Genomic DNA, 19,297 nt, shown 5'->3' with positions numbered 1-19,297 from the left:
CCATAAAGCAACTTGCAATACCTGTGCTGTCTTTGGGCACTGAATCAGACAATCTAGAGAGCTCTGTCTCTAAAAGCCTGCTAGGCTTTTACTACTAGGTATTAGAATTCCTAACTTTGAATAAATTATTTAACAAATCAAATGAAGAACAGATGTGTGCATCAGATATTCTTAATTAGAACCTTTAGCAAAGAATGAGGCAATCCACAGTTCTAATTTTAAAACCCACATCCCACCGAACATCTTCTCTCCAATACAACCATGGTTTCTACATAATTCAGTTACACGCATTTTGAAATTAAACAGTCAATGACTCCAACAAAATGAAATAAAAAGAGAGGAAACATTTGTGGGGTGAAGGAAAGGCTTTCTGATTCGACTATGTTTACCTCGCAGAGCAGTAAGTCAATGATGTGGAAGACCATGCAGAGTGGAAACTTGGCAGTAAAAAGAGTGAGGAACCACTGGGATGCGTACATATGAGCTTCCAGATTGAGGTCTGAGAAATGGCTGTACAAGTCGGGTAACTGCTCCTGGAGAAAAGGAAAACATACATGCTTCAGTATTACTCATTAATGCGAGGTCATCATCTATGCTGCCAGTCAGTACCAGGTTGCTAAACACTGAAAAACACAACAAAGTCCAATCCTGCCTTCTTTTAAGTGATGGAAATTCATAAATTTCAGTGCGCATGATTACAGTTTTTAGTAAGAGATCTGTACTGTGGATTCTATCACAGTATCAAATAATGTACTGAGATTATACTTAGAAACTTCAAGAGTCGAAAGGCAAAGTGGTTGTGAAATCTGTCACGCATGGTCTATATTTTTAAGTTATTCTTTCACTGTCTTGCTGTAAAAGCTTCTGCTAAAAAAACACAAGATACAAGAACAAGGAGTTCACCTTGCAGAGCCTGAAAGCAACAGAGCAACTCCAGCAGACAATTTCTCGAACAAGGAACACGTATAAGCAGCACAAAACATACACTAATAATCCTACTGTACAATGCTTATATATTAATACTCAGTTAATAAAGTAGAAATCTTTGTTAACATATGTAAATATTGAGAGGACCATATGCCAAAGTTAAGTATCAAATTAATTACTATGTAATTCTACTCCACCAAGTAGGAAATAGGCACCATTTGACAACCGAGAAAAAAATATCATTAAATTAACAGTGGTCTGTTTTGTTTGGTTTTAATCTATCTCACAGAGGTGCGTATGGTCATCTGTAGGAGCTGACTCCAGCAGCCGCTTTCACTGTGCTCACAGAAGCGCAGGTCAAACCTTAACGGACTGTAACTGCTCATTAGTCAGAACAACAATGTGTAAAACTTGAAGCTGCTTATTTATGTTAAATTGCTCTATGAAATAATTCCATCTGAAAAAAGAACAACGTATTGAAAACACAGTAAAATCTATAAAATGACCTACACCAGATTCGTATTTCACAAGCGACAGGGTGCCCTGATATGTCGGACCTCTTAACCAGCGACATAATTCACAGAAAGTAGGACACTGGTGGTGGCAGCCCAAAAGATATTTTGGCCTTAATAGAACAGAGACATTCTCTCTAAGCAACATCACAAAACAGGGAAGAGAGAGAATAAGCAAACACAGAGAGGGGGGAAAAAACCAAACAAGGTGCCTACTTCGCTTGGATCCAAAGATTAGTAGCAAGACTGGTATACAAAAGACAAAATACATTAGAAATAAATCTGACTCGCAACACTTGGATCCAGATATTAAGCTTCCCTGCTTTGGTTCTACTCCACCTCTAAAAGGAGAGGGGCATTGTTGTGAAGTAGCTTGCAAAGCATTAATCTCTTCTTCGTGTCAGTAATTCCATTTATAAAAGTGGAAGCATTTGTTACCCTGGCCCCACCTGCATTAGCTTCTCCAGCTGGAAAAATTTGCAATGGAGATCTTCAAAGTTATTTCTGTAGAGGTCCCTCAAGCCGTAGTCATACATTATTTTCACAAACACACAGAATGCCTGCTCCTCCGGCATCTGCTTGGAAAAATACAAAACCATCATTTTATATAGGCGTCGAGGCTGGAAATTCCTTACACAAATACACACACTCAAATACCTTATGCTTGATAAACTCAGAATCAGAGATATATTAACATTTTCAGCAAAACACTCTGAATGAAGAATTAAGCAACTAAAATCTCCAGGGGACTATTCTGCTTGATGAGCACCTTGATTTGGCTCTGTACAACCTGCTTTGAAGAAAATGCAGGATCATACTGCAGGTTAATGGCAGTATACAGCCCTACAGCAGCAAAATGGTCATCATACTCTTTCTGCTGAACAACCAGGACACGGGTCTCAGCTGTGAAGAAAAGGAGGAAAGAAAAAGGCCACAACACTGATTTCTACTGAGAAGGACTTGGTTAAAAGACCTTTAGCGGAGACCTAAGGTATAACAAACCTTTAGTGAGTATAAGGTTCATCTACTTTTATCCAAACCTCGGGACATCAAACTCTCTGAAGTCGGATGAATAGGGAAATAACAAATTTTGCCTTCAGTACCAACCAAAGCTCTTGGGGCTGATCCCACCTAATTACATCACGACTTTTTCAGAAGCCCTATCTCCAATAACCCCTATTCCATTTCGACCAACACTTCTCATCCAGCCGAGCTGTAGAAGGCGACACTACAGACGAGCTGTGTGAGCCGCTCTCCAGTTACATTTCTCAACTGAAAGTTGAGTTTGTCATGAAACCTCCATCGATCAGACAACTCTTAACGATTCTATGATTCTAACTCCCCCTCCGCCCCAGCACCTTCAGGTAACGCAATAATGAGACAGGAACACGCAGAGTCACCGCACACCCCAAACCAGGTTTTCAGTCACATTTAAAAGCAACCTTTCTTTTGCAAGCACCAGATTGGAACAAATAAAAACAATTATTGAGTATCAAGAATGACAATTCTTGACCTTTTAGTATATTCGCTCATTCAGCCTCTTGCCAACGCCTTATCAAATATCAGCTACAGATAAAAGCTCGGGATTTTCTTCAAAGAGAATTTTAACCTCTTGATATTTACCTCCAGGGTTTTGTCTTTTACGGTTCAGGCTATGATCATGGTCTGCCTCCAGGGCTGTGGGCAGACACTTTCATTTTAGTTTTCAGAAAGCATATATGAGAGTAACCAGTGTGCCCAAAGAACTGCCAGATCAGCAGCTAGCGACCTGCCCAGGTTAGATCACAGAATCCCAGAATGTCAGGGGTTGGAAGGGACCTCAAAAGCTCATCCAGTGCAATCCCCCCTTGGAGCAGGAACACCCAGATGAGGTTACACAGGAAGGTGTCCAGGCGGGTTGGAATGTCTGCACAGAAGGAGACTGCACAACTCCCTGGGCAGCCTGGGCCAGGCTCTGCCACCCTCACTGAGGAGAAGTTTCTTCTCAAATTTAAGTGGAACCTTTTGTGTTCCAGTTTGTACCCATTGCCCCTTGTCCTATCATTGGCTGTCACCGAGAAGAGCCTGGCTCCATCCTCCTGACACTCACCCTTCATATATCTGTAAACATTAATAAGGTCCCCCCTCAGTCTCCTCTTCTCCAAGCTCAAGAGCCCCAGCTCCCTCAGCCTTTCCTCATAAGGGAGATGCTCCACTCCCTTCAGCATCGTTGTTGCCCAGGAGAAGCTCTTGGGCATCTTTTATCACATGGAATGATCCCCACTGACAGCAGCTAAGAGCTGCAGACGAAGTAAAGGGAAGAAATAGTTTTACCCTGACCAAAAGCCTTGAATTTCTTGAATTTGCTCTATAATAGAGAAATGCAAATTTCTTTTTTTTTGGTAAGGTAACAATTATTTCTAACAGAATGACAGATGCTCATGCACAAGCACACCTACCTTGCATGCTCCATCAGACACACGTGCAGTGACAATCAGTGACAATCATTCCTCCCCCGAGCCAGGGAGAGGGAATGGAGGCGAGTCCTGGGCCAAAGGCATTTATTTACAGGCAGAGGCCACCGAGTCCTCACTCGCAGCGGGTGGAAGTTCTCCAGCATCACCAACCCCAAGAATCCAAAATCATAAATCAAGTCTTCATTTCTTATGTTAAACAAACCCAATTTTTGGTGCTTCCATTCCGATTTTTATTAGCATTTAGATAGTTGCCTCTTATTATGTTTTCTTTGGAGCCACAAAAGCCAGAAATTTACCATTTTTTAAAATGAGGTTTTAGTTTTTCACATAGCAATGACTCAGAGAGGCAGACAACAAGGAAAAAATAATCAAATACTGTGAGACTTACAGTAAAATGATCGGAGTTGGCAACACTGTCTGCCTGTGAGTTACCTGCCCACCTTTGATGGGAATTTCATCACAATAGCAAAATCACAAAAAGCCACGATGGAGATTCAGGCTACCCAGCCATCCCTGCAACATATCTACACTGCAGAGACAGGGTATCCTGACCCAGCAACAAGGGAAATTGGTCTAGAAACCCATGCAAAGACACAAGAGTGAAAGGGAGTCTCAAAAGCATTCACAGCACAGGGATTGGTTGGTGAATCTGGGAAAAACAAGAGTCTAAGGATGTCCTGGGAAGCTCCCAACTTAGATGAGCTCATTGAGACTGCCTCCCTGCACCCCTTTTCTCTGATTATTTCAGTCTAATATCCTATTGTGAAAGCAAAATGTTATAAAGGGCACGTTAAAATGAGCACAATTGCCATTTAGTATTCCCTGTGTACAGGGCAATCTCTTCTGCCTCCAGGAACACAAAGAGCGGAGGTGATTCTCGACAGCAATGACAGCACACAGCTCCGGGAGAGGAGCTGAAGTATTAGTCAAACGTTACGAATGTGACACCCACTCATTTCTAAACAACTCTGGTACTGAGAACGGAGTATTCTTCTGCCCAAAAATCCTTCCTTGGGCAAAAAGTTAATTGCAAAACAACTGTGAGATAAGCTAATTTGCAGTATATGTGGGATTGGAATAATGTGACTAATTCCAGGTTTGTCCTTAAAGAACCCAAAGCTTCTTGGTAACACTGTCGCTGTGTATCCTGTTCCTTAAGTCTCCAAGAAGTCATAGATCTCACTAGGAATTACAGCTTAAATTCATCTGAATTTGAGTTCTAGATGTCTTAGGAAGCGCATGTGTAACGTACCTACCACCAACAGCCAACGCAAATCCACAATCTGAAATGTATTTCAACCCGGTTCAATAATTTATGAATTAAAGCCTGACAGCAAAGGCGGGCAAGAGCCTGAGTAAGAGTTGTTGTTGAGGTTTTGGGTGGTTTATTCAGATATTCTTTACAATATCCATACTACTTGAATCTGCTGCTTTTCCACTGATACTTCAAAGTTAAAGCATCTTGCAAATATTAAAAAAAATATATGTGTATTTATCTACCTCTATACATACACACACATGTATATAGGAAGCAAAGTTCAAACCGTTTTTGGTTATAGGCTAAAATAGCAAGGTTAAAATTCAGCTTTCACGCAAAAGATTTTATAAAATGTCTTCTGGATAACAAGTCTCACTGAAAATTAATGAGACTGCTTGCTCTGGTTTGCTAATCCGAGAATAGCTCCCAAAGCTAAATTCCTCATAAACGCGAAGGGAATTCACCTACATGACAAGTAAATTAAAAGAAAATATTACTATGTAACAAATCAGTTTCAGGTTTTGACACAGAAGTACTTGACAATTTAATGGATTTCTCCTAGCTAAAGGAAATCTGCATTCATAGATAGATGCCATTAGTCACTACTTGCCAAAAAGCAACAAGAGGAAAATGAATACAGACAAATAAACAACAGTAAATATCTGTCAAATAGCATGTTACAGTACTACTGATTTTAAAGCTGCTTTGGTTTCAAATATCAAAGCTTTCATTTTGCAATTAACTCACATGAAGTAGAAGCACAGCTGCAAGGAAAGACTGTCCCTGGCAATAGCCAATGTCTTCATCATAGACGGAGTATGCCTAGAAAAAATCAAAGTCAACATATATTTAAAATGCACACAGGCACTTTCAAAACGTGGTATAATCAGTGAGTTACTGAGAATATATAGCTCTATGAAGGCTAAAGTCATAGAGGGAGCAAAGCTGTAACCATTCTGGCACCGGCTTTCAGGGCACCCAAGAAAACATCAACAGGGCACCCAAAAAAACATCTACAGGGCACCCAAAAAAACACCTACAGGACACCCAAAAAAACACCTACAGGACACCCAAAAAAACACCTACAGGGCACCCAAAAAAACACCTACAGGGCACCCTCAATCTTCCATAGGTGCCACATTTGTAAATTTTTATTTTTACAAATATTTTTCAAAAGAGTTGGATGTCATTTCCCTTCACCTAAATCCAGGATAATCCTGCTGGGATTAGTAATAATATAACGTTAACAATAGAACAAATATGCTATAAAATCCAGGTTGGTCTGTGTTGTGGGGAAAGGGCTTGTTTGTCATTGGAAAAACCTGTTCTGACCTCACAAAAGTACAGGAATTGAGGTTCACTGTTCAAAAATCTCTTGAAAATTTCTAAAGAAAGGGTTTTTCCATGTCCTTTTTGTGCTGAAGAATGAACACGACTCATTTTTCCTACGGTATGACTGACATACTCCTTTTTTTCCTTACTCTTAAAAAAACAAATCTAAAATAACCAACCTTTCCTTCCCCCTCGCTTTTCCGAGACAAGAAGACATACTGTTTTAAAAGAGATGTCAGAGGATGTTAAGAATTTGAGGAAAGTGGCGGAAGGATAAGCAGGAGCAGGACTGAAATCGCAGAGAGACACATCCCCAGAGATAAGGCAGGGAGGAGGGTCACGGCCAGGGGAACCAGAAGGATAAGGTTCCTCGGGGAGGAACGAGCCACTTGAATCAGAAAATGTGCTTTGTCCCAACACCGCCCCCGAGGCTGTTTACAGATGAGAACGTTTCAAACTGGAACACGGTGCTTATCTTCTTTTGAAGTTTTGAACGAAATCAAGATCGCGAATTCAGTGAGCAGAGGGATGGTGAATAAACACCACGGGGTGCGATGGGGAACCAAACCCAGCCGCGTCTGTCCCGCAAGGTGCGGGGGTGACCAACCTGCCTCTCCAAAAGGACAGAGGAATTGTGACTCCAAGAGGGATGTGACTCCTTTCCAGCCAACAGTATTCAGATAACCGCAAGTAATTTCTGCCAGAAATGGTCAAACAGAGACCAAAACATAACATCTTTAAACCATTTTCATTCTGATGGGCAAAAACTAAGAAAGAAACGTTTATAAGGAATTCTGTTGTGATCCCAGAAGAGCAGATTTCTGTAAAGAATACAACCTGCGTATTCCTTTAAAGGTCACTGTTTCTAAACATCTCATCCATACTTTTCCTACTATATCTGCAGCTTTGTGTAAAACTGAACAGTGACTTACAGCTCTTTGCCATTTGTCTATATTGGTTACATGTTTTTAAAGTATGTTATACAGAATTAGCTAGAATCTGAGTGAAAATAATCCCAATTCATCGCTCAGTTTCAGTGGTCAAGCAAATACAAGAAGACTAGTCACATAAATTATTGAAAAAACAAGTAATGAACCATTACAATCTGCTTAGAGGCCGAAACCAGCTCCAGCCACAACAGGAAAATTCTTACAAATAACTCCAGAAGCGTACAACAGCAGATACAAAACTCTGCATTGGAACAAAAGGATGCTCTCTTGGAAAAAAGTTGATTTAAAATGACTCTTTAGCTCCTAAGCACTGAATTAACAGAAATTACTTTTAACACTTCAATTAATATTGCATGTGACTAATTGGAACCATCCACTGGTTAATCATCATCATCATGAGTTTATGGATTCCTAAGAGAGGTATTATTTCTGCTTTTGAAAGGCCAGATTCACTTAGAACCAGAGATGCAGAATTACAAATACTAAATCTGATTTAGGATTTCTTCTTATTGTATAAAACCGCTTTTCTTTTCCTTTAGAAACTTCCTGGCTGAAAGATTAATAGCAAATTATCAACACTGGGGGTTCTCTCTGTTGTGAGACGCATTATTAGCACAATAGCTAATGATTTGCTGAAAATAACAATAAATTAATTCAAATTAGTTTTAAAATAACTAGTGAGAAATCAACACGTTGGAGCAAACAAACTGCCTCCAAAACAGACAGAGATTAAAAAATAGTTATCAGAAATAAAAAGACACTCATTTTGAGACTGTGGAAGAAGTTGAAATTATGGCAAAAGCGGGGAAATGGAGGAGGGTGCAAATAAATCCTCCCTCTGCATGTTAAATATAAAAACATGATGGAAAACCAAGAAATGTTCTCATAATCAACTTCCTAGACACATTTAAACTAGTAATAAATCCATTTCCAAACACACCTAGGGGAGGAAGGCAGCGCCTCTACTTAGGAAATAGATGATCGAGGAAGAAAAGTTGTATCTGAACTAGAGCAGAAAATCCCCACAAACGTTCTTTGTGTCTGTTTTATGGCAGAAAAAACCCAGGGGTTGTCATCCTGCTGGAATCATTTCTAACAGGGGACGTGTTAAAGGATCTGGAAGATCAGAAGAGCTAATAAATTAAAAGGAACAAAAATATTGACAATTAAGAATAGACAGTATTTACCCAAAATCTTGTGGGAAAGATAAACCACGTAAACTGGTTAAATCAGAAGATGACGAACTTGAAACACTGGTAAAAAGAAGTGATCCACGGAACTATAAATCAAAAAGTACTGGGTAATTTGGTCTAAAATATAGTTAAAATTAATTAGTGGACACAGATACACCTAGGATATAGAAAAGTGTCTGAGGGCCCCAGTACAAGGGCATCACCATTAGAAATCTTTGAAGCAGCCAACAGCTATGAAAGAAAAATTAACTGCTTGATGTGTTTGCTTTTTGAATTGAATTTCCACTAGATCCTTCTCCAGAATCTGATCTTGACAAGCACAAGAATTGGATCAAACTGAGGAAGATTCAGCTCTTAAGTCAACGCATCATAATCCTGGCAACTAAAGATTTATTTTTTAATGAAGACTCTAAAATCAACACAATTTCATTGTATCTGCCCAAAGCAAAGAGGTTTTTGAAGGTTTATACATATCACATTTCCAATTATACTTTTAAAATTATTTTTAAGTAACCTATGGGACTTGATATAGCTGAAATATGATGTAATTAACTGGAATAGCCTCAAAAGTAAGGCTGCTGCCTACAGATAGCACCATAATATCACATTAACAAAAAAGCTAAAATTAATTAAGATTTATCCTTTTAAGGGACCGAGGAGCGTTAACTTTGTCTTTCCACACGAAATACAAAAACCAAGCAAAATTCCAACCCCCTGTTGCCACTGCAGCCATTGTAAAGTCGGAATTTCAGGAGAACGGGATTTTTCCCGTGATAACCTGCCATAATGTCACAGTTTTCTAGGTTATTATTTTCTTCAGCTCTTGGCCAACCTTCAGTTAACTGAGATTTTAAATATTCTGTCTCATAAATGGGTCTTAATGAAGATTCTGACTTGAAGCCTGATTTCATTGATTTTAACCAAATGAAGATCTCGCTCACTGAATTAAAATGTCTTTTTAAGCGTTATCTGCCTTCTGAAGAGAAGAACTACTACGCAGTTATTAGTACAACATCATTAGAAAGTGAATACGTTGGAAGCAACAGAGTCTCTCAAATGAAGCCAAGGACAGAGAACCACCTGCATGTTGGGAAAGGGAGAAATCCTTCTCTAAAGTAATTCATGGAGGAAAATCTCCCAAGATCAGGATGTTCTGTAGGCAGAAAAGTTTCAAGTAAGGAGCATTTAAAAGATGAATGGAAAGGCTGGTGATTTGAACTGAAAACCTCAGATTTGGGATTTCTGCAACTACTACGTATGAGTCCCAGCAGTTTTAAAAAAGGAAGAGTAAGGAGTATGTCTCAAATTCCAGAATGAAATGTTTGTCTTCATTTTCCAGCCCCACAAGCAAGAAAACAACTGCTTATACTTGCTGGAGGTTTAAATGTACTTAAAACAAGAAAACGCAAACCACTAAATACCAAATACCAGCTTACAAACATATTGCCAATTTGACTTTACCATAGTAACTCAGAGACGTTAGAAACTAAACGTTACGATTACTTTAGAAACTAAAGAGGGCTCCTGAAAAGCGTTTTTCTGGCGTCCGCCCCATACCCAGGTCTCCCATTTCCAGAGTGTTCATTCCCCGCATGGTGATGTGGAGGGAAAGGCAGGAGCAGGGGCTCTGCACATGTCCAGCTCCCATCCGCAGTGACGGCATCTCTCCTGTCAGAAACAACCTCTTCTGGCACAGGAAACATTCACTTCTCTGAAAAGCGACAGGCACACTGGCACGGCGCTTGTTAACAGCTACGCAAGACATCCAGCTTCTGTGTCCCAAGGAAAAGGAAAACGTAACGGGAACTAAATGCAATTTTGGGGGAGAATTACAAGCTTGGTTTGCTCTCGCTACTTCCCTTTGTGTCGCTGCCAAAGCGATAGAAATGGCCTAGGGAATCCACTCAGTGTTTCATACAGACATAGCTGTGTGCTGAAGGCCATGTCAGTAGAATTAAAGAACTTACACAGTGTCTGAAAAACAGACTGACTCAGGAAAACATCCATACTTTGATGTGGACTCCTCATGCAACAAGGTATTTTATGACCTAATTGGTCACTGAATAATTTCAGTGATAGTATGATTTAAAACTCCACACCTAAATTTATTACGACACTAACAGTCTGAAAGTCATGATATTCCTGTGAGTGCAGCATTTAGGATGTATCACATTGTATCAGGAATTTCTGTGTTAACTGAAAACTGTATTTTTAGCAATGGGTTACTCATTTATCGAGTGTCAGGGAGAGGCACGTGGCTGTTACACAACAGCTCCTCCAGAGCTCCACGGGCCGAGAGGAGGAAGAAATCTTCCCATCTACCCAAGCAGGCCTCCGAATGCACTAAAGCCTTTCCAGCGTTTGAGATTCGCAATCCCGACCTTTTCACTAGCACGGTCTCGGCAGAATCAGAATCCCCATCCGCAACAACAGCTCTGCAGCTCCATTGCTGAGCACGGATGCACAGAGAAGGAACCTCGTTAACACGTGAGCGGAAGAAGGCAAGATAACTTTAAAAATCCTCCATGTGAAACAAGCCAATGATTTTTACTAAAATTGCTCTTCAACCCAGCAGCAAGGAAAATAAACAACTAAAAAGAGATGAAAAATAATTCTTAACTGATTGTGCTTATGCTCCTATGTGTATGCTAAAATTGGCAAACAGACTCCTATAGGAAAGAAAGAAATCTGCTCTCTGACAAATAATTAAAGCAAGGTGGACAAATATTACACTGAAATTTCCCATTTGTAAATTTGAGGAGACACCAAGGACTGGGAAATGTGGAAGAATAGGTGTATGCTGAGAAGAGGCAATCATCTGAAAAAGGATGCTGCAATGGAGAGGAAACAAAAATGTGAGAAAAGGATGGAAGCCGATCAGCTTACAGGCCAGCACTGAGCAGCAGTCCTGCCACACTGAAGGATGAGCGAGGAGTAATCCATCATTCACAGCTTATCACGGTATAGGAGCTCCTGCTCACAGAAGGGCAACTCAAAGACATTTTCACATTTCAATTATACAGCAAAGAAAGCAAAAACACCCATATGGGAGCCCATTCAGCATTGGCTTTGCTTGAAAACCAGCTTATCTTTCTTTGCCTCTGCTAATGCAGGGACCAACAAGCAGATAGGCACTGAAATGACAACTGAAATGGAATTTTTTGTTTCCTGGTAAACCAGCTAATACCCTGATCCTGTGCATAAAACCTGCAAGCAACTATGACTGGGATCAGGAAAAAACTACACATTTCATCAACCAGGAGAAGTATTTAGTAACAAAATAAGTCATGATACAAATGATTCATCTCCTTCCACAGCGCCTCTGTTTACTAGAAAACACACCAGCTTTGAATCTCTGAGAAGTAATTCAATCATTTTCACAAAAACAGGGAAGTATTGTGTCTGTTTTTGCAGTTAGCCCAGTAACCACTCACCTCACTAACCTGATCGAGTTCCCCAAAACATCCTCCCTTTCTCCTACTAAAGTCACAGTGGCTGGTTGTTGAACAGGAGTAACTTTAATCAGAAAATGAGAGAAAACACATTTCACGTTAAATTCTGCACCGTATACGCTCCGAAGAGTTGAGGGACTATTTCTGCCAAGTGCTCTGGTTCCCCAGAGCATCGAGCTGTTTAACTACATCTGCACGCGTGGAAGCAGGGCCAGAGTACTATTGGGTTGTGCACTGTAACACAGAGAGCGAGCTCGAATTCGCATGGTATTTAAACAGAAAGTCTGCAAGAAACTGAGCTATTTTCCCAAAGACGTTCGCTCTGTGCAAATCCAGCTTATGCGATGTCCTCTGGCGAAATCTCCCATCTAGAATCTGGAACTCTTTTCATTCCTTATCGCCATTGTCAGCCTTAAGGTTTATTTTTAGATACTTTGTCACATAAAATGTTCTGCAACTAGAAAAGTTTCCATCTTTCCTGATTTCCTACTGTTCTGAAGAAGAGATTAAGAGACGGAACTAAACCTGACAGACCTGTTAAAATGAGGCAGTGAGCTTTTAATGGTTTTCCTTTTTAACTGACAGCTCAGATCATCTCCCATTTCAGTGGGGAATGAAGAAAATGCTCTTCAGCTCTTTACCCTCCCACTTGAGGACAGACCTTTTCTAGCCTTATTCAATAATCCCATTCTTCAAATACCTTGCTTTCATATTAGAAGAAGGGCATGAGTGCACAGCACCTCTGCTAGAAGTTATTCTAGTAATACAAAGCAGCCATAATATTACTTTCAACACACTTTTTTTTTCCCCAGTGGAACGATAAGTTTAGAAGAAAATTAATTAGCTTTTCACAATATTTCTCTAAAACTCACCAAATCAATCATAAACTTGAGGTCCAGTCAGATCTGGTCCTCTACAGAATGGAGCCAAAGCCATTTAAGAAAACAGGGCAAGGATGAGGGAGAAGTTGCTGCCTGGAGAGCAGCTGTGTCTGATCTCCAAACCGGCAAGGAGGTAGAAACCATCAAGAATAAAATCAGTAAACTGATGAATAATTCAATGTTGAAGACTGGATATGGCTGTTGTACCAGGAGAAAATGCTTCCCAAATCCTTCTTTGAAGCAAGGAGCACTTGGATTTTAATAAACCATCAACGAGATCCCTCCACAAAGGGTCTTTAGGAAAGTAAGCTGCCATCGGAAAAGGTCCTCTTATGCACTCAATTCATTAAAGGGTAGGAACCAAATGGCAGGAATAAACAGTTTTCACCCACAGAATGAATGCGAGGTCACAGAAAGCCGTGCCAGGGCTGATGCTGTTGAAAATACTCACAAATCATGCAGAACACACAAAAATAGCACAGTAACAGTCTGCTGATGAGACAAAGCTGTTCGGAGCAGTAAATTAAAAGCTGACTGCAAAGACGCTATGCAGAACATGTTCATAGCCAGAGAAAGCAGCAAAGTGGCAGAGGGCATTCAACGGTAGGTAGAATAAATACAAAATTCTTCAAGGGAAAAGCAGTCCTCAACTCGATGTACACACTGATGGCCTCTGATCTACACACTTGAAAAAACCTGAGGAACCAGAGGACCAACATCTGCAGTGACTTTCTCTGCAGGAGCAGCAGAGGCCTCGAGAGCAGGGAAGGCTTTGGAAGATAAGTAGAATGCTTCACTTTTACTACAGAAAGCCCAGGAAAGCCTGAGATCTCTGTCTCTCTGCCGCTGCCTGCTGGACAGATAATTCTTCTAAGTCGCTTCTAGTTCAGACAGATTAATTCCTTAGCCTTCTCTTTATTAAACAAAATAGACTGAGATACTTACTCTTGAGAGTTTTTCGATCAAATCATAGAACCATAGAATCATTTTGATTGGGAAAGGCCTTTAAGTTCAAGTCCAACCGTTCAACCAACACTGCCAACTTCACCACTAACCACGTCCTTAAGAACCCCAAATCCTTTTCCCATCCTCATGGAACTCATACAAGCTCTTTCCAGCACAGCAGTATCCAGCTTTCATTCTGGCCCAGTATGCAAAAGCAGCTGCAGCAGCTGGAAAACACTAGACACCCTTTAACGCCTCATTATTTAACATTCCCCTTTTCACTGTGTCGAGATATCTTTATCAGAAATGATTTTTCTGTCTTCTTTCAGGTGACTAACCAGAGTACATCAAATTAACAAGGGATCTTCACGACGCCTTGTTTGAAATACATTTATTCAGCGCTGCTGTTAAGTAACCTGCCAGATAACTAGTTTTTAATTATTTAATGTGTACCTTGCTCATTTTCTAACTTGTCCGGCATTTATACATTTTCTGCATGACTGACTACACGTTCTACAGAATTTTGATAAAATTCCCTTCACCAATGAAACCTGTATTTTTTCATTTTTCTTTTATTAGCTTGTCAAGATCTATTTTCAGTAAACTCATAGGCACTCATTATAATATACTTCTCACATTTAATTCTCAATAAGCTGAATGCTATTCCATCATTTTTCACTTAACTGATATCAAAATGACAAGCCCATCATTATCTGCATTGTCCTAGTTATTCTTTTCCAAGATTGGCAGGAAGGGTTTTCTTGCAGCCCTCTAGAGTCCTCCAGTATTAGTGAGAGATCAATGTAATTGGTTCAAAGTTCTCTCTGCTCCTTTATTTTTCCCTTTTTGTGTGTGTGTGAATTATTCATTATAATGAACTTCAATATATGTAACCTAAGCAGCTATATTTAACAGTCATGCAAACTGTTGTTTCAATAGGAGTCTGTATCACCACAGGATTTATCTGGAGAACAGGAATATCTATTATTATACCCCAAAGGCAGGACATTCTTTTCTGCTTGTTATGACACCTCCATCATTTCTGTCTATTAATCAATTGGAGGTGGAAATTGAGTAACGAGGAAAAGGGAAGTGGAAATGGCTTTGGGTAAGACAATCATTTATTCTACACACAGAAAATAAAAAACGTAACATGAAAACTGACTGCCAGAAACACAATAAAATGTACAACTGACAGGCAGAGAACAACATATCTAGCTGCAATATTCTACCTTCTGGATCTCTCCTGAGCACCAAAAGTCTGTCTGTATAAGCTCGACAAATCCGTTCATTTAGTACCTCAGCCTCCCCCTGTGCAAATTGGAAAAAATTACATATTCTTTTTTTCTTTGATCAGAGGTGATCTGAGAGCTACGAGTGAAAAGCTACACAAACACGTTGCTTGTGGAAAGGTCAGCTACCTTGTTCTCTGGGTAATTATCTAGGGATATTGTTGCTTAAGCTCACGGCAGAGTTTGCTCTGAGGTTTCTCTTCCTCTGCCAACCTCTGCACCAGCAAAGCAAAAAAAGTCCTACTGCTCCACATTTCTGCTGAGCTGGACCTCTGATATCAGACTGTTCGTTAGGAGATCTCGTTTGTGCCTTGTCCTTCTCACCTGCACCTCAGGAGATACAAAATGCCAGCTTATATAAAGTACTTCAGGATATCCGGTCCTGCAGAAAACACTACGCTCTCCACGCGCAATCTAAATAAAGCTTTCAACTCTTACTGATTAGTGACTTGGATCAGAACAGGGTTAGCAAAATACAGACATAGCAAAATATGGAACACACGTTAAAATTCAGAGTCCTGACTGTACCTTACAGATTTTGTATAGAGATTCCTGACCGTCTCCTTCTGTGTCTTTGAAATAATCATGTGCTGGAAATGTACGATGGATATCTCGTGTAATGACACTCTCTTGAGCAGAATCCTGTAAAAAAGAGAGAAAAATCCCAGAGTATTAGCCCAGTAACAGTGTAATTAAAGAGAACAGAATATAAAATTGTATGTGCAGTCAACGTGGCCACATTAGATAACTGCTTCACTGACTCATCCGCCAAAAATGCTTTGAGAAGAAACCGAAAATCCTCTAGTCTCATACGCAGTAATAATTTGACAGTGTAACAAGAGCAACGTGGCATGTTTTCTGTCCTTCGGGCTTACAGCTCGAGTTTAAAACTCCTAGGAGATGACGAGTTATTTAATTGTAGGTGCGTTTTTACCACAGAACACATGCTTACTGTATTTATCATCCGAGAGTGAAAAAAAAAGAAGAAAATTAGACTATCTCTCTCTTGAAAGCTCAGAGGCATTAATTTAAAACGTACATTAATCTACTATAAAACCAGTGTTCATTACAAATTAGACCCATTACTTTGAAATGCTCAAAGTTTACCATTAAGTGGTCTTTAAAAGAACAAAACCAGAAATACCAGAAAATGTTTTACTTTCAGACAAACCCCTTGTCTTTCCCCACTACCGTCTCCAATTCAATTCTATTTTTACATTAACAAGCAACTAGGGTCCAGGTGCCTAAACCCTGTGTCAGCTGCCACTTTAGAAGCCCAAAGATAATCTCCCCTGGGAAGCAGCTGCTGCTGCAGAAGGATCCAAGGCTGCTGTGAGTTCTGCATCATCTCCGTGGGGATGATCTGCACATCACAGACAGCAAAAACGACACCAAATGCCCACATTTTGTTGTTCCCTAGCCATACTTCGCTCTCTAGATGAAGTAGTAAATGCTCACCATACTGCATTTCTAAAAAAAGATGGGAATCATTCAGTTCTGGGCCCCTCAGTTCAGGAAAGACATTGAAGTGCTGGAGCGGGTCCAGAGAAGAGCAACACGACTGGTGAAGGGACTTGAACACAAGACCTATGGGGAGAGGCTGAGGGAGCTGGGGTTGTTTAGTCTGGAGAAGAGGAGGCTTAGAGGTGAGCTCAGCACTCTCTATAACTACCTGAAGGGCAGTTCTAGCCAGGTGGGGATTGGTCTCTTCCCCCAGGCAGTCAGCAATAGGACAAGGGGACATGGGCTTAAACTCTGCCAGGGGAAATTTAGGCTGGAGATTAGAAAGCAATTCTTTGCAGAGAGAGTGGTCAGGCATTGGAATGGCTGCCCAGGGAGGTGCTGGACTCGCCGTCCCTGGAGGTTTTTAAACTGAGATTGGACATGGCACTTAGTGCCATGATCTAGTAAACGGACTAGAGTTGGACCAAGGGTTGGACTCGATGATCTCTGAGGTCTTTTCCAACCCAGTCGATTCTGTGATTCTGTGAATCGTGGCAATTGGACCTGAAAAATACCACTGTGTGTGTGATGAGGTGGGGTCAAAGCGTCAGAGCTGGAATTACAACAGTTAATCCATTCTTTTCAGGTTCCGGTTACCCTCAGCCTGAGATGGTATCTTTAGGTTAATAAACATCAAACGCTGCTTTTCTCTATTACCTTGTAATCCCAAAGGAAAACCCAATAGAATTCTCACCTGCCACTTAGAAAATAAATCCTTTATAAATACTTCTACCTTGAAAACCAAATATCTCTGCTATAGAAAAGCATCGAAACAATCAGATTGCAGTTCGAAATCCAGCACTCTCCATAAAAAAGCTTCTTTACACCTACTGGAGTCAACAACCAGGTAATCTCAGGGATTTAGGTGGTTTCCTGATCCCATCAAGCCTCAGTCTGCAGCAGCTGCCGGGGCCTCGGCCGGGGCCCCACAGCAGGTCCCAGCACCGGCTCCTTTGGGCTCACCCACAACCAGGACACACCAGCATGTCACCCTGAGTCACCTCCGACATAAAACCCCATCTCTGCATTCCTGTCTTCACCACTATGGCAGCTAAAACAATAGCTATAGTCACAAGTGTAAACGTCACTTTAATTGCTTTCTAACAGCACTCAGTTGAGCATCACAGAAAAAAATAATTTTAAAAGTGTGGTTTGGGGTCTTTTTAAATCTGATTTTCTTCTATTCTCATCTGTCTTCTCATTTCTTTAGATTCTCCCGACCCTCCATATTAAACTACGGCTTCATCTTTCCTCCGCATCCCTCTCTGCGCTTAGCGCCATCTTCCAGTTCTCGCACCTACACGTCTTCCCCTTCCTTGTCTCTCAAATCTCTTCCTAAAGTTCACAGCTTCTCTGAGTCTCTGCCATCATTAATTTATCCAATTACGTTGTCCCGATTTTCAGTGATTGCAACTGTTGCTTTCCCTTTGCTTGACAATAACATCTTTAGTACAAGACAACAACATGATCAGTATTTTGTTGTTATGTTGTTATGTGCTAAGAAAAGCAAAGCTTACAAAAAGAGGAGATGTTTTTACTATGTTAACTGTTACTGCTGGAGAAAATAAACATGCTTTTTGCTTTTCATAGTGATTTTCAGGACATCTAAGCATCGTGAACTATTAGCAACCAAAACTAACCACACCGTCTAAATCACATGCAGCTAAACACAGAGTAACAATACAAAAATTAATAACAAGCAGTTCTCTAATCAGATTTCTTTAATAAGTATTTTCATTTACACGGCTTTCAAACATAAGAGAGGCTAAATAATTGTAATAATTGAAAGGTAGTTACATTGTGAGGCGATGCCTTAAACAGTGTTTAAGATCTACCAGTACAGCATAGTTACCAAGCCCATCATAAAAATCTGTTCCATTAATTCTTCAGCACGAAAGTGTAAAGATTTGAAAGGTATGGAAAGGCCACCACATCCAGCACATCCATCACTTTTCTGTCGAGCAGGGAAATCGTGTTTGACTTCCCTCTATTTCTGTCTATTCTTCAACTGAGAGGTCAACGTATAATTGAGCACATAGAAGTTGACAAGGTACATACCTGAGGTAGAACCAAAAAGCATTTGTGTAAAGGCCCAAATGCAAATTCAACTTCACTAAGTTAAAAAGAGCCTGAAGCAGAGCCTTCATTCAACATTATTAACAACAGACTCTTCTAAAAACTAGAGGAAAACAATTAAATGGACCCAAAACAAAATGTAAGCTGAAAAGCAGGAGAATTAACACCTTCTCAAAAGACAACATCCATCTGAAATATTATAAACCCACGTTATGAGAGAAACAAGGAATTAGAATGAACGCAACTGTAGAACTACTTCTTAAATAGATTAAAAATATTTTGGTTAAGTTTCCACCCTTTTCCAGACAGAATTTGCTAACAGTGCTGTTCTCAGGAGCACCACAGCAGATTACTTTAAAGTTATCCTAATTCAGGTTTTCAGAGGATTTTTGTTCTTCTGAAAGCCATGATTAGTTAATTTCTTAGGGGAAAAAAAAGTGCAGGTGAGATGGCTATCAAAGCATTTCGAGATGTAACCATTTTTCTCGCTTCTAACAATCACTCCTGTGCTGCCAACTCA

The 19,297-nt window shown here is 40.3% G+C and overlaps 1 protein-coding gene across 19 annotated transcripts in view; it reads right to left on the bottom strand.

Moving 5' to 3' along the window:
- The window catches only part of RABGAP1L (RAB GTPase activating protein 1 like), a 245,480-nt gene that overhangs the window by 86,659 nt on the left and 139,524 nt on the right, over positions 1–19,297 (bottom strand). For all 19 annotated transcript variants that reach the window (XM_065070826.1, XM_065070831.1, XM_065070830.1 and 16 more), the window contains 4 exons: positions 15,727–15,840; positions 5,901–5,975; positions 1,889–2,014; positions 390–533 (listed from right to left, as the gene is read on the bottom strand). In XM_065070826.1, coding sequence (XP_064926898.1) covers positions 390–533; positions 1,889–2,014; positions 5,901–5,975; positions 15,727–15,840 — 459 coding nt within the window. The remainder of the gene's footprint in view (positions 1–389; positions 534–1,888; positions 2,015–5,900; positions 5,976–15,726; positions 15,841–19,297) is intronic.

This window comes from Columba livia, chromosome 8 (genome assembly GCF_036013475.1).
Source record: "Columba livia isolate bColLiv1 breed racing homer chromosome 8, bColLiv1.pat.W.v2, whole genome shotgun sequence".
NCBI lineage: Eukaryota > Metazoa > Chordata > Aves > Columbiformes > Columbidae > Columba > Columba livia.
Note: the sequence above shows the minus strand (reverse complement) of the source record. Positions and strands in the feature narration are given on the sequence as shown.